This window comes from Amblyomma americanum, chromosome 3 (genome assembly GCF_052857255.1).
Source record: "Amblyomma americanum isolate KBUSLIRL-KWMA chromosome 3, ASM5285725v1, whole genome shotgun sequence".
Taxonomy (NCBI): domain Eukaryota; kingdom Metazoa; phylum Arthropoda; class Arachnida; order Ixodida; family Ixodidae; genus Amblyomma; species Amblyomma americanum.
Genome location: NC_135499.1, coordinates 129,874,625 through 129,893,492, shown reverse-complemented (window position 1 = coordinate 129,893,492; position 18,868 = coordinate 129,874,625). Strand labels below are relative to the sequence as shown.

The following is an 18,868-nucleotide window of genomic DNA, read 5'->3' as shown; positions in this document are numbered from 1 at the left end:
GAATCCTCTCTCATGATCTCAATGATCCGTGATTCGGTATGCAAAATGCTTTCCAAAGTTACACGCACGAAATAGCTACCAGCTGATTTTACCCTTATCCGTGAAACCAGAATGTGCCTGCTTTACTTACAGCTCATAGTCGTCTTCCGCCATGTAGCGACCTGGGACTTTTTATTTCTTATTTTCATCTACTTCCTTGCAGTTCTTTTCGTTCGAGGTTTGCATTACGAATCATTTGTTCTCTTTCGCCCATTTCTTGCGTATCGATATTTTTTTCAAAGTTCTTCCTCCCCCTTGCAAGCGAAGCTTAGCTCCCTTCTTCACTATTAGTTGTAGCATTCGACACGACACTGGAACGAACTCGCTAAGTTGTCACCACAACTATCCTGAAAAATTTTGCTTTGCGGGCACTTTCCCTTTTAAGTGCTTGTAATTATTTTTTTAGATTTGTCCGATGTATTTATCATCGTACTGCACTCATCGCCATTTCTAAATGTTTGTAATGTTGTGTTGCCTTATTTGCAATACTTTTATGCTAAAGACTATCTTATGCGACGTTTTGTGCCCACCTTCTGTGATTGATATTCCCCCTTATGTGATGCCGTTTAGGCTCTTTTGTACAATAAATGATGATGGTGATAATGATTATGAGGATTTTGCGCTCATATTGTTCTTTCAGAAAAAATAAACGCCGAACCAGTCACATTATGCGGTCCGATTTATTCCACAAGAAGTCCTAATTTCTCAGAATAACAAGGAGCGCGAACTCAGCGTCGTGCTATCGCTGGCCTCCCTCACTGAAAAGTACAGGTGCCGGATAATAATCAAGGACAAGTAGTGAAAAAGAGGCACCTTGGAATTTGAACTTTGCGTTGCATCTCAGCAGAAGAAAAGAAAGATGAAGCGGTAGACGTTCTCCTCGTGTATTACGCCGTCAATTTCCGAGCTTCAGCCAATCCACCGCAGTGGGTATGTGCCATTTCCATTCCATGTTGAGGACAACAACAAGCACCTCTCGCCACGAGTAATAATTTTCAGGTCAACAGAGACGACTACTACCAAGCTGTGCACCACCATCTGCAGTCATCGGCGGTGACCGTCCCATGCGAAGCCACGTTCACGGACTGTGTCTGGTGTACCTGGTTGTCCCGATGATCAGCCTCCACCACTGTTGGGCCGCCGACACCACGACAACCGCCGCTCCCGGCGCCGCATGGCTCACGGCGTCGAGCCCGCAGGCGACTCGAGGCTCGGTCATGCGGTTCACGTGTTCCGCGCCCGTGGCCTGGTCGCCTTCCTTCCAGTGGTTCGCGGACGGCGCCCACGTCGAGGCCGACCAGTTCGCACCCGGCCAGCCGTTCCGCATCGCCGTGCACCGCGGAGAGGACCGTGCGGTGCGCCCCGAGGAGTTGGCGTACACCGTGCTCGAGGTGCTTGCCGAGCGACTCAAGATCGGACGCGTGAGCTGCCTCGTCTCCGCCAATGGCAGCGGGGAACTGCGTCGGCTGCGGCTGTCCTCGCCCTACGTCAGTTCGGACGGCGGCCGCCTGCTCCACTTTTCGCACAACGCCAGCTGCACCCGCCAGAGCCAGTGCGTGGATGGAAATTCGAGCTGCTACGCCGACCTCACCACGCAGGTACGGCAAGGCGTGGATATCCTAAGGTCAAGTGGAAACAGCCGGGACGCGGAACGCGGAGGGCACATAACTGATGGTTCCTAAAGGTTACGGAGTGGATTTTAGAGTCAGGTGGAAGCATTGAGATAAAGATATTTGAGGGAATATGGTGGCCGCAGCAGACGCACGACATGGTAATTGGAGATCAATGGGAGATGCCTTTGCCCATAAGCGGGCGCAACCGGGCTGATAATAACGATGATGATAATTCGGCCGTAACGCCAACGCCGTTTACTTCACTTCACTCCAGGTCAAAAACGCAGACTTTTCTCCTCTTTACGATTCTTACAGCTGCAAATCTTTAATTGCATTCAGGTGCCTACCGATAATAGGTAAAAAGTTAACTATTATAATTAATTCCTTGATTAGTTAGTATGATATTTATGTTTTTTGACGTCCGCCAACACTGGTATTACAATGTATTACTATGCCGCAAAAAGCTTCTCTTTACCTTTAAAACCCTACTTTAAAATCTTTGGACCTTCCAAAAAATCACCCGGTATGAACCACTATAAACCGCAACTGCACGGTCAACAAGGGCCATCTAGAACCCATTTTCATTTTAAACCAGCCAGAAGACGCGACACAAAGGAAGAAGCAAACAAGACGAGGCTTGCTTGCTTCTTCCTTTGTGTCGCGTCTTCTGGCTGGTTTAAAATGAATACTTACCAACTCGCCCAGTCCTCAACCTTGTAGAACCCATTTATTAGGTGATAAATTTGTATGTGCCAAAGTAACAAGCGCCTCAACGCGCTGCGAACTAAACAAAGGCTAACAGTGGCGGTCTACGCCGTGGCGATACGGGCCTTAAATGCTATAACAGAAACGTTTAACGGTGCGTATACCTCTACCGCTACCGTTTACCGCGTACCCGTTGACACAAGTCCGGGTAACTTAGTAGGCTCACTAGATCGCCGAGAACCACGGGCTTGAGGCCATCTAGTATAGCGCTCGCACAGGGCTCAATGCTGGCAATAAATGTTTTCCAATCCAATACCGCGTACCGCGCGCCGCCAATGCACAAGCGCAGATCGCTCTAAGGGCTCTAGATGGCGCCAGCTACCAGCCAACAGCTCGCTCGCCAACCGCGTCGTGACCAATGAGCGCAGACGTACTGGAGGCGCGCGATACGCGCTATGCTAAAAGCCCGGCATATACGATACAAGCCAAAACGCTCGCGCAGGTTCGCCGCTGCCTTTGCACGCGAGGCTACCCGTTCTACTCGGCTCCGCGGGCGTCGTGCCTGAAACACTACGCGGGCCTCGGCGCTCGCTGCGTCACCGACGTCGACTGCCGAGCAGGCGGCGAGCCGAACGCCGTGTGCGGCGGCGCGGGCCGCTGCGTGTGCCGGCCATCGTACAGCTCCGAGTACCGGCTGGGACAGTGCGTGCACGAGGTGGGAACGCAGGGATATGCGTCCGTTTCACTTTTTCACTTTCCCGTGTCTGCCCTCCCATATCCGCACATTTTTCTCCGTTTGTACATCCGTGCCTCCGAGGACGGGCACTTCACGTCGATAACAGTAAATTTAAGCTGCGTAGCCGAAAGACCGCGCACATTTGTGTCATGATACGTTTACATAACAACGCATAGTCTACACAGCAAACAGGCGCATAGGCTACCAGATGGGCTTTAAGAGGTTAAAAAAATGGCGGACGATGCAGCGTAGTTAGGCCAAATGCGAATTAGGTGCTGCAGAAGGTCGGTTTCGGTTCAAGGCTCGGTTTTCAAGGTAAAGCAGGCTTCAGACAAAGATCGGCGAAATCCGGCTTAGCTCCGAATTAGGAGTATGAAGCGACAGCTTTAACGGATTAACGCCCATATGAGTGGAATTGGTCATTCTATACTTCACATGCATAGATCGCTGGGAGTCCTCATACCACGCCTGGTGCAGCGGTTAAGAGATGCGCCACCGCCCTGCAATGGCAGGTGCTGCCACCGGTGGGGCTTGTGAGACACAGGTTGCCCTTCCCGAGCAACCTCTCGCGGCCAATCATTAATTGAACTGCCACGGTGGGCAGGTTGTGGTGACATCACAAGGTCACATGGCCTAGGTGGGCCACCTTTGGCAGGTTGCCCACAGCCCGGTGGGCACACAGAGGGACCGTACAAACAACGGCTAAGCGGCTTAGTGGAAGCGCTGGTGCTAACGCACTAAAAATCACAGAACGGTTACGAATGTGTTATGTGAATGTTTGAGCGTTAGCTGTGCTGTGAGGGTAAAGAAAAGAGCCGGGCCGGGGATCGCTTGTACCCATCCTTGTCCGCCGGGTACCCACCGGTTATGTTGTAATGGGCACAAGCCATTCCCCGGCCTGGTGCTCGGCTTGTCAGGGTGCATGGCATGGGAAAGGAGCCCGCGCCTTCAAATCCCAACACTGTGTGAGCCTTAAAAGGGCACTTTGTCAGAGAACTCCCGCAGCCGAGGCGGACATTCAGCTTCCAGGCCCCCCGTCGCTTACCACCCTCTCTCCCTCCTCAACCGCTGCGATAGCTCAGTGGTTAGCGCGCTAGGCTGCTGAGCCGGAGTTCCCGGGTTCGAACCCGGTCGCGGCGGCCGCGTTTCGATTGAGGCGAAACGCAAAGTTGCCCGTGCGCTGTACGATGTCAGTGCACGTTAAAGGATCCCCAGGTGGTCGAAAATATTTCGTTGACCTCCACTACGGCACTTCTTTCTTCTTTCGCTCCCACCTTCCTCCCTAATTTCATCACAGCGCCGTTGAGGTGTCCACCGAGAAGTGAGACCGTTACTGCGCCTTTCACTTCAAAACCAACTCTCTCCGCTGGCCAGATGCTTAGGGGAATCCCTCAAGGTGGAGTAGATTTGTAACAAGGACCCATTAACGCTATCGCGATGTACCCTTAATGGTGGAGCTGAAGGGTCACTCAACTTTTTTTTTTTTACTGTAGTCTAGTCGGTTGCGAATGCGGTTTTCGTTTCTATGAATGCATTTTGCTTCCCGCTGCTACTCCGGGCTATGAAGAGCGCACCAGCAAAGCACTGAGGAACCATTTCGCCCATCTGAAATGCTGTAACGTCGTGGTACGCGAGTGCTCTTGTATGCTTCCTTCATCAGGATGCGGGCCGCCCGGCAGGGAATGCAACCCGTAGCGATGCTCAGTGGCTTTGGCATTGTGCTGCTGATCCCACGGTAGCGATTTCGACTCCAGCGGTGGCAATCGTACATCGATAGAAACGAAATACAAAAACTTCCGTGTGCTGTGCGATGTCAGCGCAATTTACCCAGGTGGTCTAAATTAGTCCGGGGACTTCCACTACGGCGTCCCTCACGGCGCATGTGATGCTTCGGGACATTAAACCTCTCAGTTTACAATTTACACTCTTTTTTCCGGCTGGGGATGAAGCCTACAAACTCAGGCTCAACACCGGGAAAGCCATCAAGACATGTTTTCGCAGTTCGGCTGTACGCCGAACATTTTCTGTTCTGAAGCAGTTGAGTACGATGCTACGACAATATGACCTCAGCCACACACCTCGTGCCTACCACGACGAAACTGCTACTTGTCAATTAAGAACAGCCCACCGAAAAACGCAGGGACACGAGACGGTTGGATGCAGACAAGCACCATCTCGTGTCCCTGCGTTTTCGCAGAGTGCTGTTGTTACTGAACAAATGGTGAACCAACTAGTCTAAACTGCAGCCATACTGAAACTGCCACTGAAATCCTGAAAGCAGCAGAATGTCATGTCGCGTGTGTATGTGCAGATTTATGCTTCACAAAAGTTGGATACAATAATTTAATGGCAGTGAATGAAATCTTATTTCTGGGCTCGTTTAATCTGGTTAAACGCACAAATGTACAGAGTGAACGAAGGCAGATTCAGGTGCCAGCATTCCGGCTCAAAGAAATTGATTTATGACGCTTTGTTCCTCCCTTGGCGATAAAAAGAAAGTGTATGCTGTCTTCCCCAATGAGTACGTTGCTTCTAAACTTCCACCGACCAATACAAAGACAGCGACGTTGCCTGGACGCCAGCCAGCGGCTTTGTGTTTATTGTTGTTAAAGAAACTTTCTAGTATCTTAAGTGCCAATTCCAAGGGCCCTTCCTGGGCGTACTCGCCCAGCGTCGGCGCCCTTGGCGTATGCCGGAATGGGCGTCGAAAAGGGGCATGCATCTCCATGTTCCTGGTGCTGGCTCGCTTCCCCTCTCGAGCCGACGGAGAGAATTTCAAGCCGTGAAGAGAAGGGGTTGGGGGGGGGGGGGGGGGGGTGCTGAAAGGACAACTTAAACCGTGAAGAAGAGTTCGGGGAACCTCAAAGAGCTTCAAGCCATGACAAAAAAACAGTAATCAATAGCCCGGCGATCCACCCATTGTTATAAACCGGACCCCTCTTCCGACGCGTACACGAGCGCCCGTGCGCTGACGCCGATATCTAGCACGGACAGGTATCGGCGCCTCACCGAGGCTCGCTGGCGTCTCCTGCAGTGCGAATGCGTAGACCGGCTTTGGCGTACGCCAAGAGCGCCGACGCTGAGCGCGTACGCCCAAGAAGGGCCATTGGAGATGGCACTTAATGAGTATCGCAGCGGCATGACAGCTGACGCCACAATCGCTTACAACCTTAACCACCTAAACCGAAGCGCACCAGGCACTAATGATACACGTCTCGTGATGCAACATAAACACGTAGATAGTGAACAGTGGCGCTGCTGTGAAGCAGATGAGCCCCACTAATACATCCGGCGACGCGTCACCATTGGTAGAACTGCTTCGTTTTTAAAAGAATAATAATAATAATAATAATTGGTTTTTTGGGGAAAGGAAATGGCGCAGTATCTGTCTCATATATCGTTGGACACCTGAACCGCGCCGTAAGGGAAGGGATAAAGGAGGGAGTGAAAGAAGAAAGGAAGAAGACGTGCCGTAGTGGAGGTCTCCGGTTTAATTTAGACCACCTGGGGATCTTTAACGTGCACTGACATCTCACAGCACACGGGCGCCTTAGCGTTTTTCCTCCATAAAAACGCAGAAGGGCCAAAAACGGCTCCAGATGAGTGTCTACTGGTAAAGGACAATAGACACCAAATTTTTGATTGCGTGTTTTATTCTTTCAAACGATGTGTTAGACATTGGTATACACGGAGCACCGCGTGATGTTCGCCTACGAACGATAAATAATTTATAATTGGATTTCTTCTTGACGCTGTTTCAGTTTCGATTTCATCAACCGAACGATGATTGTGACACTTAGTGGGACTTTAGTTAGCGTGAGGCACAAAAAAAGGCAATATAACTGCTGATTCGTCGTTTGTTGTTGTAATTGTAGCTCTTGAAGCAGGCTGGTTTAGTGCTGTAGTGAGTTAAGCTACGTATGTATCACCGTTCATATTGCAGTTTTTTTTTTGTTCTTCACGTGACCTGAAGTTCAACTGCACGTCACAGCCATCGTTCGATTGAAGAAAACGAAACAGCATGAGAGAATAAATTTTATTATAAACTATTTAGCGGTTGTGATCTATGCATTCTAATGCCTAATGCATCATTTAAAAAAATCATTTAATAAAATTAGGTGTACGTTGTAATTTCAAGTTCTGTCAGCGACTGTACGCGTACCGCGCTGTCCCACGCAGGCGGCCTACCTGGGTGCCTGCAGCTCGGAGAGCGTGTGCAGCGTTGAGCACTCGCGCTGCACCAACCGCACCTGCCACTGCTACGAGGGACGGCGCTTCGACGGCTCCAAGTGCGTGCCGGAGGTTCGCAGCGAGGGCCTCCGCCTGCGCGGCATCTTCTTCACGCTGTCCGGGGCATTCTTCGTCATCTCGCTGCTGGTGCTGGTCGGCACAGCGGTCACGCGCGCCCTCTGCCAGTTGGTGCCGCTCAGGCATGGTTCCCACCACGGCCACCACCGCCGGCTGGTCGTCAGGCTGCTCTGACCCGATATCAGCCCGGCTGAACGACGCAAAATGACAACGATCCAGAGGACCAAAATGTCAAAGACAGCGGTGGCAAAGGCAAGGGACGAGTGCACAAGTGCAGAAGACAATGACAGTATAAGGACAGGCCCTGCGCGCCTGCTATCCAGCACCTGTTCTTCTGGTGGCAATGTTCTAGTCCGGTCCCCTCTGCTGCCGCCATCTTTATTCCTTTGGTGCTGTTCAGCGATGCTCTGAACGGACACCTTACAGCATTCCTGACTATCGCCCATATTCGCATGCTTGCTTCTTTGACAAAGTCCCCACTATTTTCGCCGTGGTTGCTGGCACAGTCTTGTGCTTTGTCTGCATGTCCGAGTCAGTAAAAGTCACGGACTACTGCAGCAGTCTTCTCGTGAAATCAGCCTGGAGATGCTGCCAGCATTACTTGTTCCGATGTTTGCGGACATTTCGCCGAGGCAGCTGTCGTGATTCGTAATTTGTCACCGCAAATGATTAAACTGCCGAAGTTTTGTTATTCTGTTCACCAATGCTAAGATTTCCGGCTAAAATGGCCCAGATGGCTTTCCTACCTGCTGCACGCTCGAATAATTGAAGAGCACAAAAAAAAATCATGAAAGTACAAAGAACATAAGCGCATGCGACTTTTTAATTCTCCGCCGTATACACCACACACCACACAGACCCCACATCATCGGAGCTGATAACGAAGCTTCCGGACAGTCTGCCATTTCATTACACTGGAACCATACAGAAAGGCGAGCCGGTTGTGGTCGTCATCACCTTCGTTGTGAGGAGTTTCAGACGGGTGGTTACAAAGTCCAACTGAAGTCGGCGGAATCCGAAGAAATACGGATCTCACTTCATTCACTCACCTTCACGTGAGGCCCAAAATTTAGATTACATTACAATCAGTCGCACTCGTAGTTTGTGTCGACATGCTTACATTATGAAATAAAACTGAGCCCCCCAAAAGGTTGTCAAGGACGCAATTGTTCCTACCCTGCAATTACCGGCTTTTCTGCTCGCTATCTTAAATTTAGAACTGGTCGTTTCATCACAATTACGTGACATGATTTCAGAGCAATAGCCACGAAAGAGGTATGACGCGATTATATTACTCAAAGGTAAATTTTGATAAAAAACAGAAGAAATGATTCGTCAAAAAAAATTAGAACATTTAATCGTGAAATAAATTCGCACTCTAGTATTTCACGTGACTGTGCCTGCGCTTCTGCACTTAGCCGGAGAGAAACGAAGTCACCGTCAATATTTTTTTCATTTAGTCAAATTCAATAATAATAATAATTGGTTTTTTGGGGAAAGGAAATGGCGCAGTATCTGTCTAATATATCGTTCGACACCTGAACCGCGCCGTAAGGGAAGGAATTCAAGTGATGTTTCCAAATTCGTACGACCCACACTGCGCCTTTTGCGATGAAGTGGCTAACTTTTACCACATGGTATGGGCATGTCAGAGCGATCCAGATGTAGCGAGAATATGTAAACCAAAACTGAGGGCTGGGAGGCGCCGCTGTCCAGCTCGTACCTGGAAGACCAGCTTTGGCTGGTGAACCAGGAAAGGCGGCGGCAAAAGCCAATGTGTTCCTGGAATGAGGGCCCAACCCAGATAGCCTCGAACCTGGATGTTTTCCTTTTTTCCTGTGCATTACATCTCTCTCTCTCACACACACACACGCGCGCGCGCGCGCGCAAGCATCATTTGAATAAACACTGATGATGATGATAACTGAAGGTGCTAGGAAGTACGCTACGTATTTGGTTTACCAGTTTTTAACGCGTCCCCCTGTGGAATTAAGGCTGCGCCGCTATTCAGGAGATGATATACTTCAAAAGGTTCAAGTTAATAATATTAATTGGTTTTTGGGGAAAGGAAATGGCGCAGTATCTGTCTCACATATCGGCGGACACCTCAGCCGCGCCGTAAAGGAAGGGATAAAGAGGAAGTGAAAGAAGAAAGGAAGAAAGAGGTTCCGTAGTGGAGGGCTCCGGAATAATTTCGACCACCTGGGGATCTTTAGCGTGCACTGACATCGCACAGCACACGGGCGCCTTAGCGTTTTGCATCCATAAAAACGCAGCCGCCGCGGCCGGGTTCCAACCCGGGAACTCCGGATCAGTAGCCGAGAGCCCTAACCACTAAGCCGCCGCGGCGGGTCAAAAGATTAAAATTCAGAATAGTATTCTGAGTCACACTCTAAATATTCTCGCTTACTGAAAGAAAAGGAACAGTGCCGACAATCGGGCTTTTTTCTCCCAAGTTTAATTTCATGCAAATAAATCGTGAAACATTGGAGACTGACCCTGAGAAAAGCTGACTTTCTACAGCTCTAACGCACGTTTTCAGCCAAGTACAAAAGCCGAGGCGAAAACAACGTTCATACTACTGGTGCGCGAACGATCGCAGCGCCATTTGTCTCCCTTAGGATAGGAATAACTTCATTAAAATGCCGGCAACCTAAGGTTTAACACGTCGTGACGTTGGCCAAGCGTCGAACCGGGGTTATGCCCCACTCTGCACTATCCCAGTTCGGCCCGTTTGTGGTGGGTCGTGAGGATTGTGCTTTTCGAGCGCACCCCGGGTCTCCCTTGGTGACTGGGTAAAAGTTGTTGTTGTTAGCCTATCAAAAGATGGCACATATCCACACAGGGGGTCGGCCAAGAATCGGGTGGCTATTCACCTGAACGCAGTTAATAAAAAGGAAAAGCACGTGGGAGTGCAACACCGGTGAATTCTTCCTCATGAACAGAAAAGGGATGGGAATTTTGATTTCAAAATTATAATAATAATAATGAAGAGAGGAATTAAATATTAATGATTAATTCAAAATGTAATAATTGATAGAAAAGAAAAGTTTGGAACACTTAGCAAGGCAGTTGGTGAGATTGTATCAGAAAATTTAGAACAGCGGTACAAACAGATCTGTGGCTGAACCCAAATGTGGTGGCGCCAAATGATAGCAAGAGCGGGCCGCTCAAACTAAGGCCAAGATGCTGCAAGGGCTCCTACAGCAACCTTTTTCTCAGAGAGTTGAATCGGCGACAATACAGCCAAAAATGTTCTATAGATTCAGGCTCACGGCAAAATGCACAAAGGGGAGAGAGCGCCAAACCAGACTTGTGTAAATAAAAATTTAGAGGGGGATGCGGCAGCGCAGCCTCGTCAGTGATACTTCAAGCTGCCGAGAGCAACAAATTTTCCTGTTCCAATAATATTTAAGGTGCTCATAATCCGCCGATGTTAAAAGTGTTGTGTCTTGCGTGCTTAAAAACGCACGTCGCCGAAATCTAGATGCTGTAATATAGGCTGTAGCCGGGATGATTGGCAACACGGGGCCGCTGAGAGAAGCCTTTGCGAGATTATCAGCAATCTCATTTACTGTCACACTGCTGTGGCCGGGAACCCATACTAAATGAACAAGGCTCAAATGCGGAGGAAGTAGGGATAAGAAAGTTGTTAAAATGGGGCTGTCAACATGTGCAGGGAGGGAAGAACACAAATATAAAGAATCAGTAATTACTGCAAGTGCTGTAATAAAGGGGTCTAGCTTGCGTAGAGCAAGTACAACTGCTAGAAACTCTGCTTGAAAAATAGGGGTGAAATCTGGAAGGCGCAGTGAAAAGGACCAGTCTAAATGCGAGCAAAATATTCCCACACCTGCTTTTTCATTGCATTGCGATGCGTCAGTGGCTATTGCTATATCCGTAGGTAGCGTCCTCAGATGATCTTCTAGTAGACCATTTAGAATACTCGGCGGCATACAGCAGCTCATCCGCTTCCTCATCCGCTTCCTAACGACCTCTTCACTCCTTCGTCTTTAATTCATGCATTCTTCGCTACAAATACAAGCAACTCCTGCTCCAGAAATTGAGCTTGGCTGTTCTTTTGCTAAACTTTTTTGTCTTTTTTGTCACTTGACCTCAGCCGTGAATAATGGTGCACCACACTGGAGCTGTACCCAGCGTTATGCCTTCCTCAGTCGTAATGTCTTTATGTTGATAATAAATTGCTGCCTTCTGTGTTCCGACTAAATGACAAGAAATGTCACTAAAGTGATGCGTTGGGATGAGGCTAACCCTATATGTCGCGAGCACACACGCAAAGCCATACAGGGGTGGAGAAAGAAGAAGTGGCTGCCCTCAAAGCCCGCGTATCACAGAGCGAAGCTAAGAGAATGAATTTCCCACCCCGACCTGGTGCGGCATGGCTTGCTCTTCTACTAGTGCTGACCAGCGGCCGGCATGGCACCTCCGACAAGGAGACCGAGGTGCACATATCTGCTCAAGAGGACGTAGCGCACGTGGGCGACGACGTCTCCTTCGTGTGCACCGTGCGCGCCGACGCCAAGCCGGTCGTCAGCTGGTTCATGTACGAGCAGGACCTGACCGGGGAGCCGTTCGCCGTCGTCAAGACCTCGGAGAGCTCCAGCTCCGGCGGCGCCAGCGTAGCCTACAGCAGCACGCTGACCATCAAGAACGCGCAGTTCAACTACACCAGCATCGTGCGCTGCAAGGTTCGCCTGGGCGAGGACCGCATCTTCCACCTGAGCACGCCCATGACCATCTCGCAGAAGCTGGACGGCAAGAAGCTCATCGGCGAGCCGTGCGCGGCGAGCACCGAGTGCGAGGTCGAGCACAGCGTCTGCCGCGAGTCGTCTCAAGGGGGAGCAGCTCCCGGCTCGCGGCTCTGCCAGTGCGACGACGCGCACCCTGTCTACTCGAGCCTGGAACTGCGCTGCCTGGAGCTGGCCAAGCTGGACCAGTCGTGCGTGGACAGCGCGCAGTGCGCCAGCGCCGACAACGGGTCGCAGTGCGAGGAGCACGTGTGCCGCTGCCGGACGGGCTTCAGCGCCGAGTCCGGCCGATGCGCGGCCAAGGCGGACACGTCGACGTGCCAGTCGACCAGCGCCTGCCTGGACAGCAACGCAGAGTGCGTCGAAGGGCGCTGCGTGTGCAAGGCGGGCTACGTGCTCAATCCCGGCAGCCACCACTGCGAGGAGAGCGGAGAGCAGGAGTTCCAGCTCGCCATCATCGGCGTCTCGGCCGTGGCCATCTTGCTCGTGCTGAGCGGAGTCACGGCGGCCTGCTATATCATAAACCGGCGCAAGGAGGCCGCCACCCACTACTGACCTGTCTTCCACTCTGTTCGCTTCCGTTCGGTTGTTGTGTTTGTTGACCTTTTACACTCTAAAACGGTTGATTTCTCAGTTAAATTGCCGTCCCAGTTTCTGGTGCACTTTGTACGTCGGTGTGCAATCGTTTTTATTAGGCAGTGTCAAAGATTATTTCATAGAATGCGAGTGAGTTTAACTGAAACGATTGAGCTAGATTTGCTGCTGTGTAATTTGTAGCTGGTCGCCCATTTGAGTTTCATTCCGCCGCGAAGGTTTTTCCTAAGCTATCTGCCTGAACCTGTTTAAAACCAAAGGCGGCTTATAGAACGATATCTAGAGTTTTTATGGAGGAAAAACGCTAAGGCGCCCGTGTGCTGTGCGGTGCCAGTGCACGTTAAAGATCCCCATGTGGTCGAAATTACTCCGGAGCCCTCCACTACAGCACCTCTTTCTTCCTTTCTTCTTTCACTCCCTCCTTTATCCCTTCCCTTACGGCGTGGTTCAGGTGTCCGCCGATATGTGAGACAGATACTGCGCCATTTCCTTTTCCCCAAAACCAATTATTATTATGATTATATTCAGGCGCGGTTGGTGGTTTCATTTGTCCTACCCCCTCCGCGCGCAGACTTCATTGCGGTTACACCCTCTGAATTATTTTCCAAAATTAGTGGCCTCAAACCTGCAGCTCCTGGATGCGATGGGGTCTCTATCCGTATTTTGAAGTCTCTGGGGAAAGAATTTACCTCTGAGGTATTCCATATTGTTAATGTGTCCCTAGAGACAGCTTGGCTCCCTCCTGAATGGAAAATTGCGTAAATGACCTTACTTCTGAAAGATCCAAAGAGGAGTTTTGTAATTGACAACATTCGGCAGATTTCCCTCTTGTCTAATTTAGTTAAACTTATTGAACGCATTGTTTACAGCCGTCTTACAGATCACGTTCTTGCAATACAAGCGTTCAGTGCTTCCCAGATAGGGTTTCGTCGGGGGTGCTCGATTTGGATTGGACATTTAAATTTGGAAAGCAGAATTAGGGTTGCAATGGAGAATAAAAGTCGCGGCTTTAGTCACTTTGGATATCGCTAAAGCATATGACTGCGCAGAGCATTCAATACTATTGAACAAGATTGACGAAATTCGGCCACCTTTTTACATTCTTGCATGGGTTCAGGAATTCCTAAAATATAGGCGTTTCTTCTGTTCTGATGGTTCCTTTACTTCTGAAACCTTTTCGCAGACTAGAGGTGTTCCTCAGGGATCGGTTCTGTTTCCTTTACTTTTTAACATACTTATTGCGGGACATACCAATTCAGGGTGACAACGAAGTGTATGTGTATGCGGACGACATCGCCTTTTTTGCTTCTGCTAGAGACATTTATTCACTTTAACAGCTATTGCAGGCCTACCTCAATGCCCTGGAAGTATGGCTGGGCAAGTTGCATTTAATTCTCAACGTGAGAAAATCTTTCGTTCTCGTTTTTCCTCCAGCATCCCCTCTTTTATATTTGTCTACTGTATTGTGGCACCCAATTCCCGCAAGTTGAGTCAAAGTACCTAGGTGTAATATACGACCCTCATCTAGACTGGCAACCTCATATCAGAAGTATAGTCTTAAAAGGTGAGCGAGCTCTCGGTCGCCTGACGCGAATCAGCAATAAGAAATTCGGTATGCGCAGAGACACTCTTATTTCTCTATAAGACTTACGTAGGACCAATTTTGGAGTTCGGTTGCGTTCTGTTCTCCGGTTGCCCTATATACAAAATTCAATCTCTGGTTCTTTTGGAGAGGCGCGCTCTGCGCCTTTGCCTGGGTTTACCAAAATCAGTGGCAAATTGTGTCCTCTTTCTGGAAGCTCACATACGGGACTTGAACTCTCGCTTCCAGCTTCCCACTGTGCGCGCCTTCTTACGGAGACTTGAGCCAATGCCTGGAATGGCTCCTCCAATATTTTGGACTAACCCAGCTTTGTTTCTAGATAAACATTGGCCGCTTTACAAACTGCCTCAATTTGTATTTACTGAGCACCTCTTGTCTCGGATTGCAGTCTCGCTTAGGTCCGTGCAATGCGTCAGCAATGTGCAGGCTGCACCAGCTGTTTGCTTCGACCATACGCTGCCGCTGTATGCAAAACACTTATCTGCCAATGTGCTAAACGGTCTCCTGGAGGAATATCTGTTCCAGTATTCGAGCCATGCTGCAATTTTCACAGATGCCTCTCAGCAAGGCGAAAAGGCAGCAGTAGGTGTTTATTCCCACACACTAGATTGGAGTTATTATATCCGGGTCCCTGATTATACTCAAATTTTTGCTTCTGTATTTCTCGCCATTAGTTTGACCCTTCAAAAAGTTATCCGCAACATTTCTCAAGTTACCATTCTCTCGGACTGTCTCTCAGTCTTGGCAGCACTAGAAAGTTCGGCAACTTGTCTTTTGTACGGATTCCTAATGTACTTTGTGCCACATCATGCACAAGAGGTGCGATTTCAGTGAATTCCAGGGCACTGTGGCATTACTACAAATTAGATGGCCGATTTCTTAGCGAAATCAACCATAAATGGGCCTGCTGCCCATGTCGTTCTGAACTTCACCCTGCTGACCACGTCCCGTTATGAAAGTTACCAAATACACCATTACCTGAGCCATGAGCCCATTTTGTACAGCGGATTTCGAACATTTAAAATTCCTATGGAACATACGTTCTTGCGCATCAAGGCAATGTGAGGTTTCCATGACGCTGTTGCACTGCAGGATTCCTCGCCTTAATCTATATTTATGCCCTTCTGGGTTTACGCCGTTGAATTTATGTGCGTCATGTTGGGGGGAGGGGGGGGGGGGTGCGTTGAAACGATATATCATTTCATCCTCTACTCCCGGCGGTTTGCACGGCAGAGAATTCAGTTTTTGCAAAATCATCTCGCTCAATTACGGCTGCCGTTTACTCTTCCCGTCCTCCTCTCCTTCGGTGCAACCGTCAAAGGGCATGCCATTAAGAAAGTGTGTCAGCTTCTTCACAAGTATATTATTGAAACCGGGAGATTTTTGTCATAACTTCTCGATGTCATTTCTTTCCTATCAAACTTATTTTCTTTCAGATTAATTCTTTACAATTTAGTTAGTCAACGCACACCACTTTGTTTCCTCGATTTTCATTCCGATTTCCTCAATATCTCTCGAAATTCGTTTTTTTTCTTTCACATTCCTCTATATTTATGAGCCGCTTGAGACAAACCTGGATAAGTTTTTCCCTGTTTGGATCTGCACCAAACCCCGGCCAATCCCCCACCGTGGGTATGTGCCATCGTATTTGAGGCAACAACAACAGGTCCCCTACTCCCTACCCCTGCACGCAGGCTCAAGGGACGTAGGCCGGGGCCTCCGCGACTAAAGACAGGTGAAGTTACAGTGATTCTAAGCGGCTTCCGTCGCCAGGCGGATCACTTGTTGCTGTTCTGGAGGGGACTCGTTTCGCAGCTATTCCTCCCAGGCATCTCTACTTTTAATGTTCATCCTGACGCCTGGGGAGTCAGGTACATTGCCAGATTATATGATCAAAAGTACCCGTTTCTCCGCCAATTTTACATTTATCATCAGGTCTGTCTTCTATTCGCGTGAGGAGCAGCCAGACTGGATTAGGGAAGTTCCCAGCTTACAGGCGTCGCCATGCGACAGCCTCTCTGTAACTTAAAGTTCGGTCCGATGGTGGCAGAGACCTTCTTTCAACTCTATGGAGCTCAACGATTTCAGTGTATAGGTTTGCGCACGCTCATGCAGTCCCCGACAGTCGGGGTGGCTCTACGGTTACCCGGAAGAAGAGAGCTTGGGCTAGCTCGTGTGCCGCCTCATTGCCTGGGACTGATTCGTGTGGTGGGTCCAGGTTATCGTAATTTTACGGTTCAATTCAGAACTTGTGAAAATTTTGTTTGCCTCTTCCGAGACCCTTCCTTTGCCAAAATTCTAGACAGCTGTTTTCCTATCGCTAATTATGATTTTTGCTTTCGTTCCAACGCGAGCGAGCGCCATTGCAAATTCCTCAGCTGTATCTATGTTTCGGCTTCTAATGGCCGCGGCGGCGATTGGTACGCCATGGTCGTTGACCACCATAGAGAAAAAAATTGGAGCTCTTAAGCTTCGGAGAACTGCGCGGGAACGCGGACGTGCTCTGCATGGGCTCCGTGAATCGTCAGTGTTTTTGACCGGAAAACCCGAGTTTAATGCAAAGTGTTTATTGGATGTGTTCCGTGAAGTTACGAGGACCATCTGAACACCAATTTTATCTCTGTGAGTAGAATCTATTTCCACTTACGGGACATTGAAATCTTGAGGCGGCGAGAGTCACGCTAACCCTAACGCCGACGTAGCGTCGGCCGTGGCCGAAGCAGGAGACGCATGGGCTTCGCTGGCCCTACCGGGGCTGAGCAGCCTCGACGGCGGCATGGCATCAGCATCGACTGCGGCACACATTACGGCCCCGGTTATTGAAAATAGCCCGGGTACGGACCAGCCCCAAGCCATGGAGCTTGCAAGCATCAGCAACGCCGGAGGTACGAGGGGACCGCAAGAACAACCAAGAGTCTACCCAGTCAACGAGACCCCGTGGCGAGTGATGAAGGAATTAGTGGAGCGCAGAGCCCAGAAGGATAGGAAAGCTACCGGTCAAGCAAGTACACCTTCCGAGGCAAACAAGACTCCAGTGAGTACGAGCGATCCGCAGCAGCAGAAACCTGGGACGCTGGGACCGAACGCCATGGTCCCGAACGCGCCACCGGCGTCCGCTGTAAACAAACAACTGAAGACGCTCGCTGGTAACAGGCGAGATTTCGTACAGCTCCCGAAAGGAGGATACAAAATCGTATTCCGACCGAAGAGCCACAACCTAAGAGTGGGAGATTTCAAGCCCAGCGATTACATACAAGCCCTGGTGAAGGAATGCAACCTGGTCTACATCGGCGACATGCTTGTCGCGGTGAAAGCCATCTCAAACATAATAATAGTCCGGACGCCAGATGGTGCGAAGGCAGAAGCTCTGCAAAAGACGAGGAAGTTGTGCCTCGGAGACAAAGAATTCGAGTTCAATGCCTACTGCTCCACAGCGGAGGGAACTGTCCGGGGTGTGGTGCATGGAGTGATGGCCGGCACCACGCAAGAAATCCTAATGAACCACATCCAAGTAGCAACGCCGGGAATTCGTGCAGTCTACGCCAGAATGCTCGGGAAGTCAGAGTCAGCGCTCATCGCGTTCGATGGACCGAGGTTGCCCAAGACAGTCGCAGTGATGGGAGGACTGTACAGAGTTTACCCTTACCAACCTACGAAGCAGATGTGCTTCAGATGCCACCTGCAGGGGCACCGATCAGACGTCTGCCCGGAACCACAACCCATTCCGCAGTGTCCTAGATGCAAACGTGCCAACGTCGACGGACACGAGTGTGGGGAGCCCAGGTGTGAGTGGTGCGGCGACGCTCACGCCACGGGCGATATAGGATGCAAGAGACGCCTCAAGCAGAAAGGCCAGCAGAACAAGCAAGGCAAGAAAAAAGAAAGTAATTACCACGGTGGCCACAGGCCGCGGTGGTTCGACAGCGAGGAAGCCGAAACGAGAGGAAAGAACGGATCTTCGAGATCTGCGTCTCGGAACAGGCGCGGCGGCAGCAGAAGCCGAACGCCGTTCTTCAAAGATGGAGACTTTCCGGGGCTAGCAGACGCGAGATCCACCGACCACGGTGGCGGCAACGCCTGGGTTCCAGGGAACGCTCATGACGCTTCCGCAACCAAACAGAAGACCAAGAAGTCCAAGAAGGTGAGTCAGTCTAGGAGCGAGTCTCCAGTCTATCCCACTGCTCTAGACTATTCCATACAGGCTCGATTCGAAGCTCTAGAAAAAACAAACAGGGAACTTAGAGAGGAAAACGAACGACTAAAAAGGAGGCTTTCGTTTATAGAACAGCGACAACAAAGAGAACAAACAAACCAAGGAAAAGTACACGGAGTACAATCGCCCTCGACGACAACAAGCACGCAGGGGCCAGCAGCCGTACAACCGCAAGTAACGGAAGCAATAGATGCTACTAAACCACTACACCAAATACAGGAACAACAGAAAACAGTCTTGACGACGCTGGAACAAATCATGACCAGACTGAACGCGACCGATCAGAGA

General features: G+C 50.0%; 2 protein-coding genes across 2 annotated transcripts; both read left to right on the top strand.

The window, feature by feature from the left end:
• Positions 1-890: 890 nt before the first annotated feature.
• On the top strand, positions 891-7,895 carry LOC144123303 (uncharacterized). The gene is made up of 3 exons (XM_077656157.1): positions 891-1,637; positions 2,860-3,072; positions 7,273-7,895. Exons 1-3 carry the CDS (start codon positions 1,104-1,106, stop codon positions 7,573-7,575), a joined length of 1,050 nt encoding a protein of 349 aa, XP_077512283.1. The 5' UTR covers positions 891-1,103; the 3' UTR covers positions 7,576-7,895.
• A 3,876-nt stretch (positions 7,896-11,771) lies between these two features.
• On the top strand, positions 11,772-12,725 carry LOC144123302 (uncharacterized). The gene has a single exon (XM_077656156.1). It carries the CDS (start codon positions 11,772-11,774, stop codon positions 12,723-12,725), a length of 954 nt encoding a protein of 317 aa, XP_077512282.1.
• Positions 12,726-18,868: the final 6,143 nt, after the last annotated feature.

Excerpts from the sequence above, each read along its gene's own strand:
- LOC144123303 (XM_077656157.1), top strand. The coding sequence starts at position 1,104 with ATGCGAAGCCACGTTCACGGACTGTGTCTGGTGTACCTGGTTGTCCCG. Across the intron at positions 1,638-2,859 it reads ACGCCGACCTCACCACGCAG|GTTCGCCGCTGCCTTTGCAC; the intron begins GTACGGCAAGGC and ends ACGCTCGCGCAG. Across the intron at positions 3,073-7,272 it reads TGGGACAGTGCGTGCACGAG|GCGGCCTACCTGGGTGCCTG; the intron begins GTGGGAACGCAG and ends TGTCCCACGCAG.
- LOC144123302 (XM_077656156.1), top strand. The coding sequence starts at position 11,772 with ATGAATTTCCCACCCCGACCTGGTGCGGCATGGCTTGCTCTTCTACTA.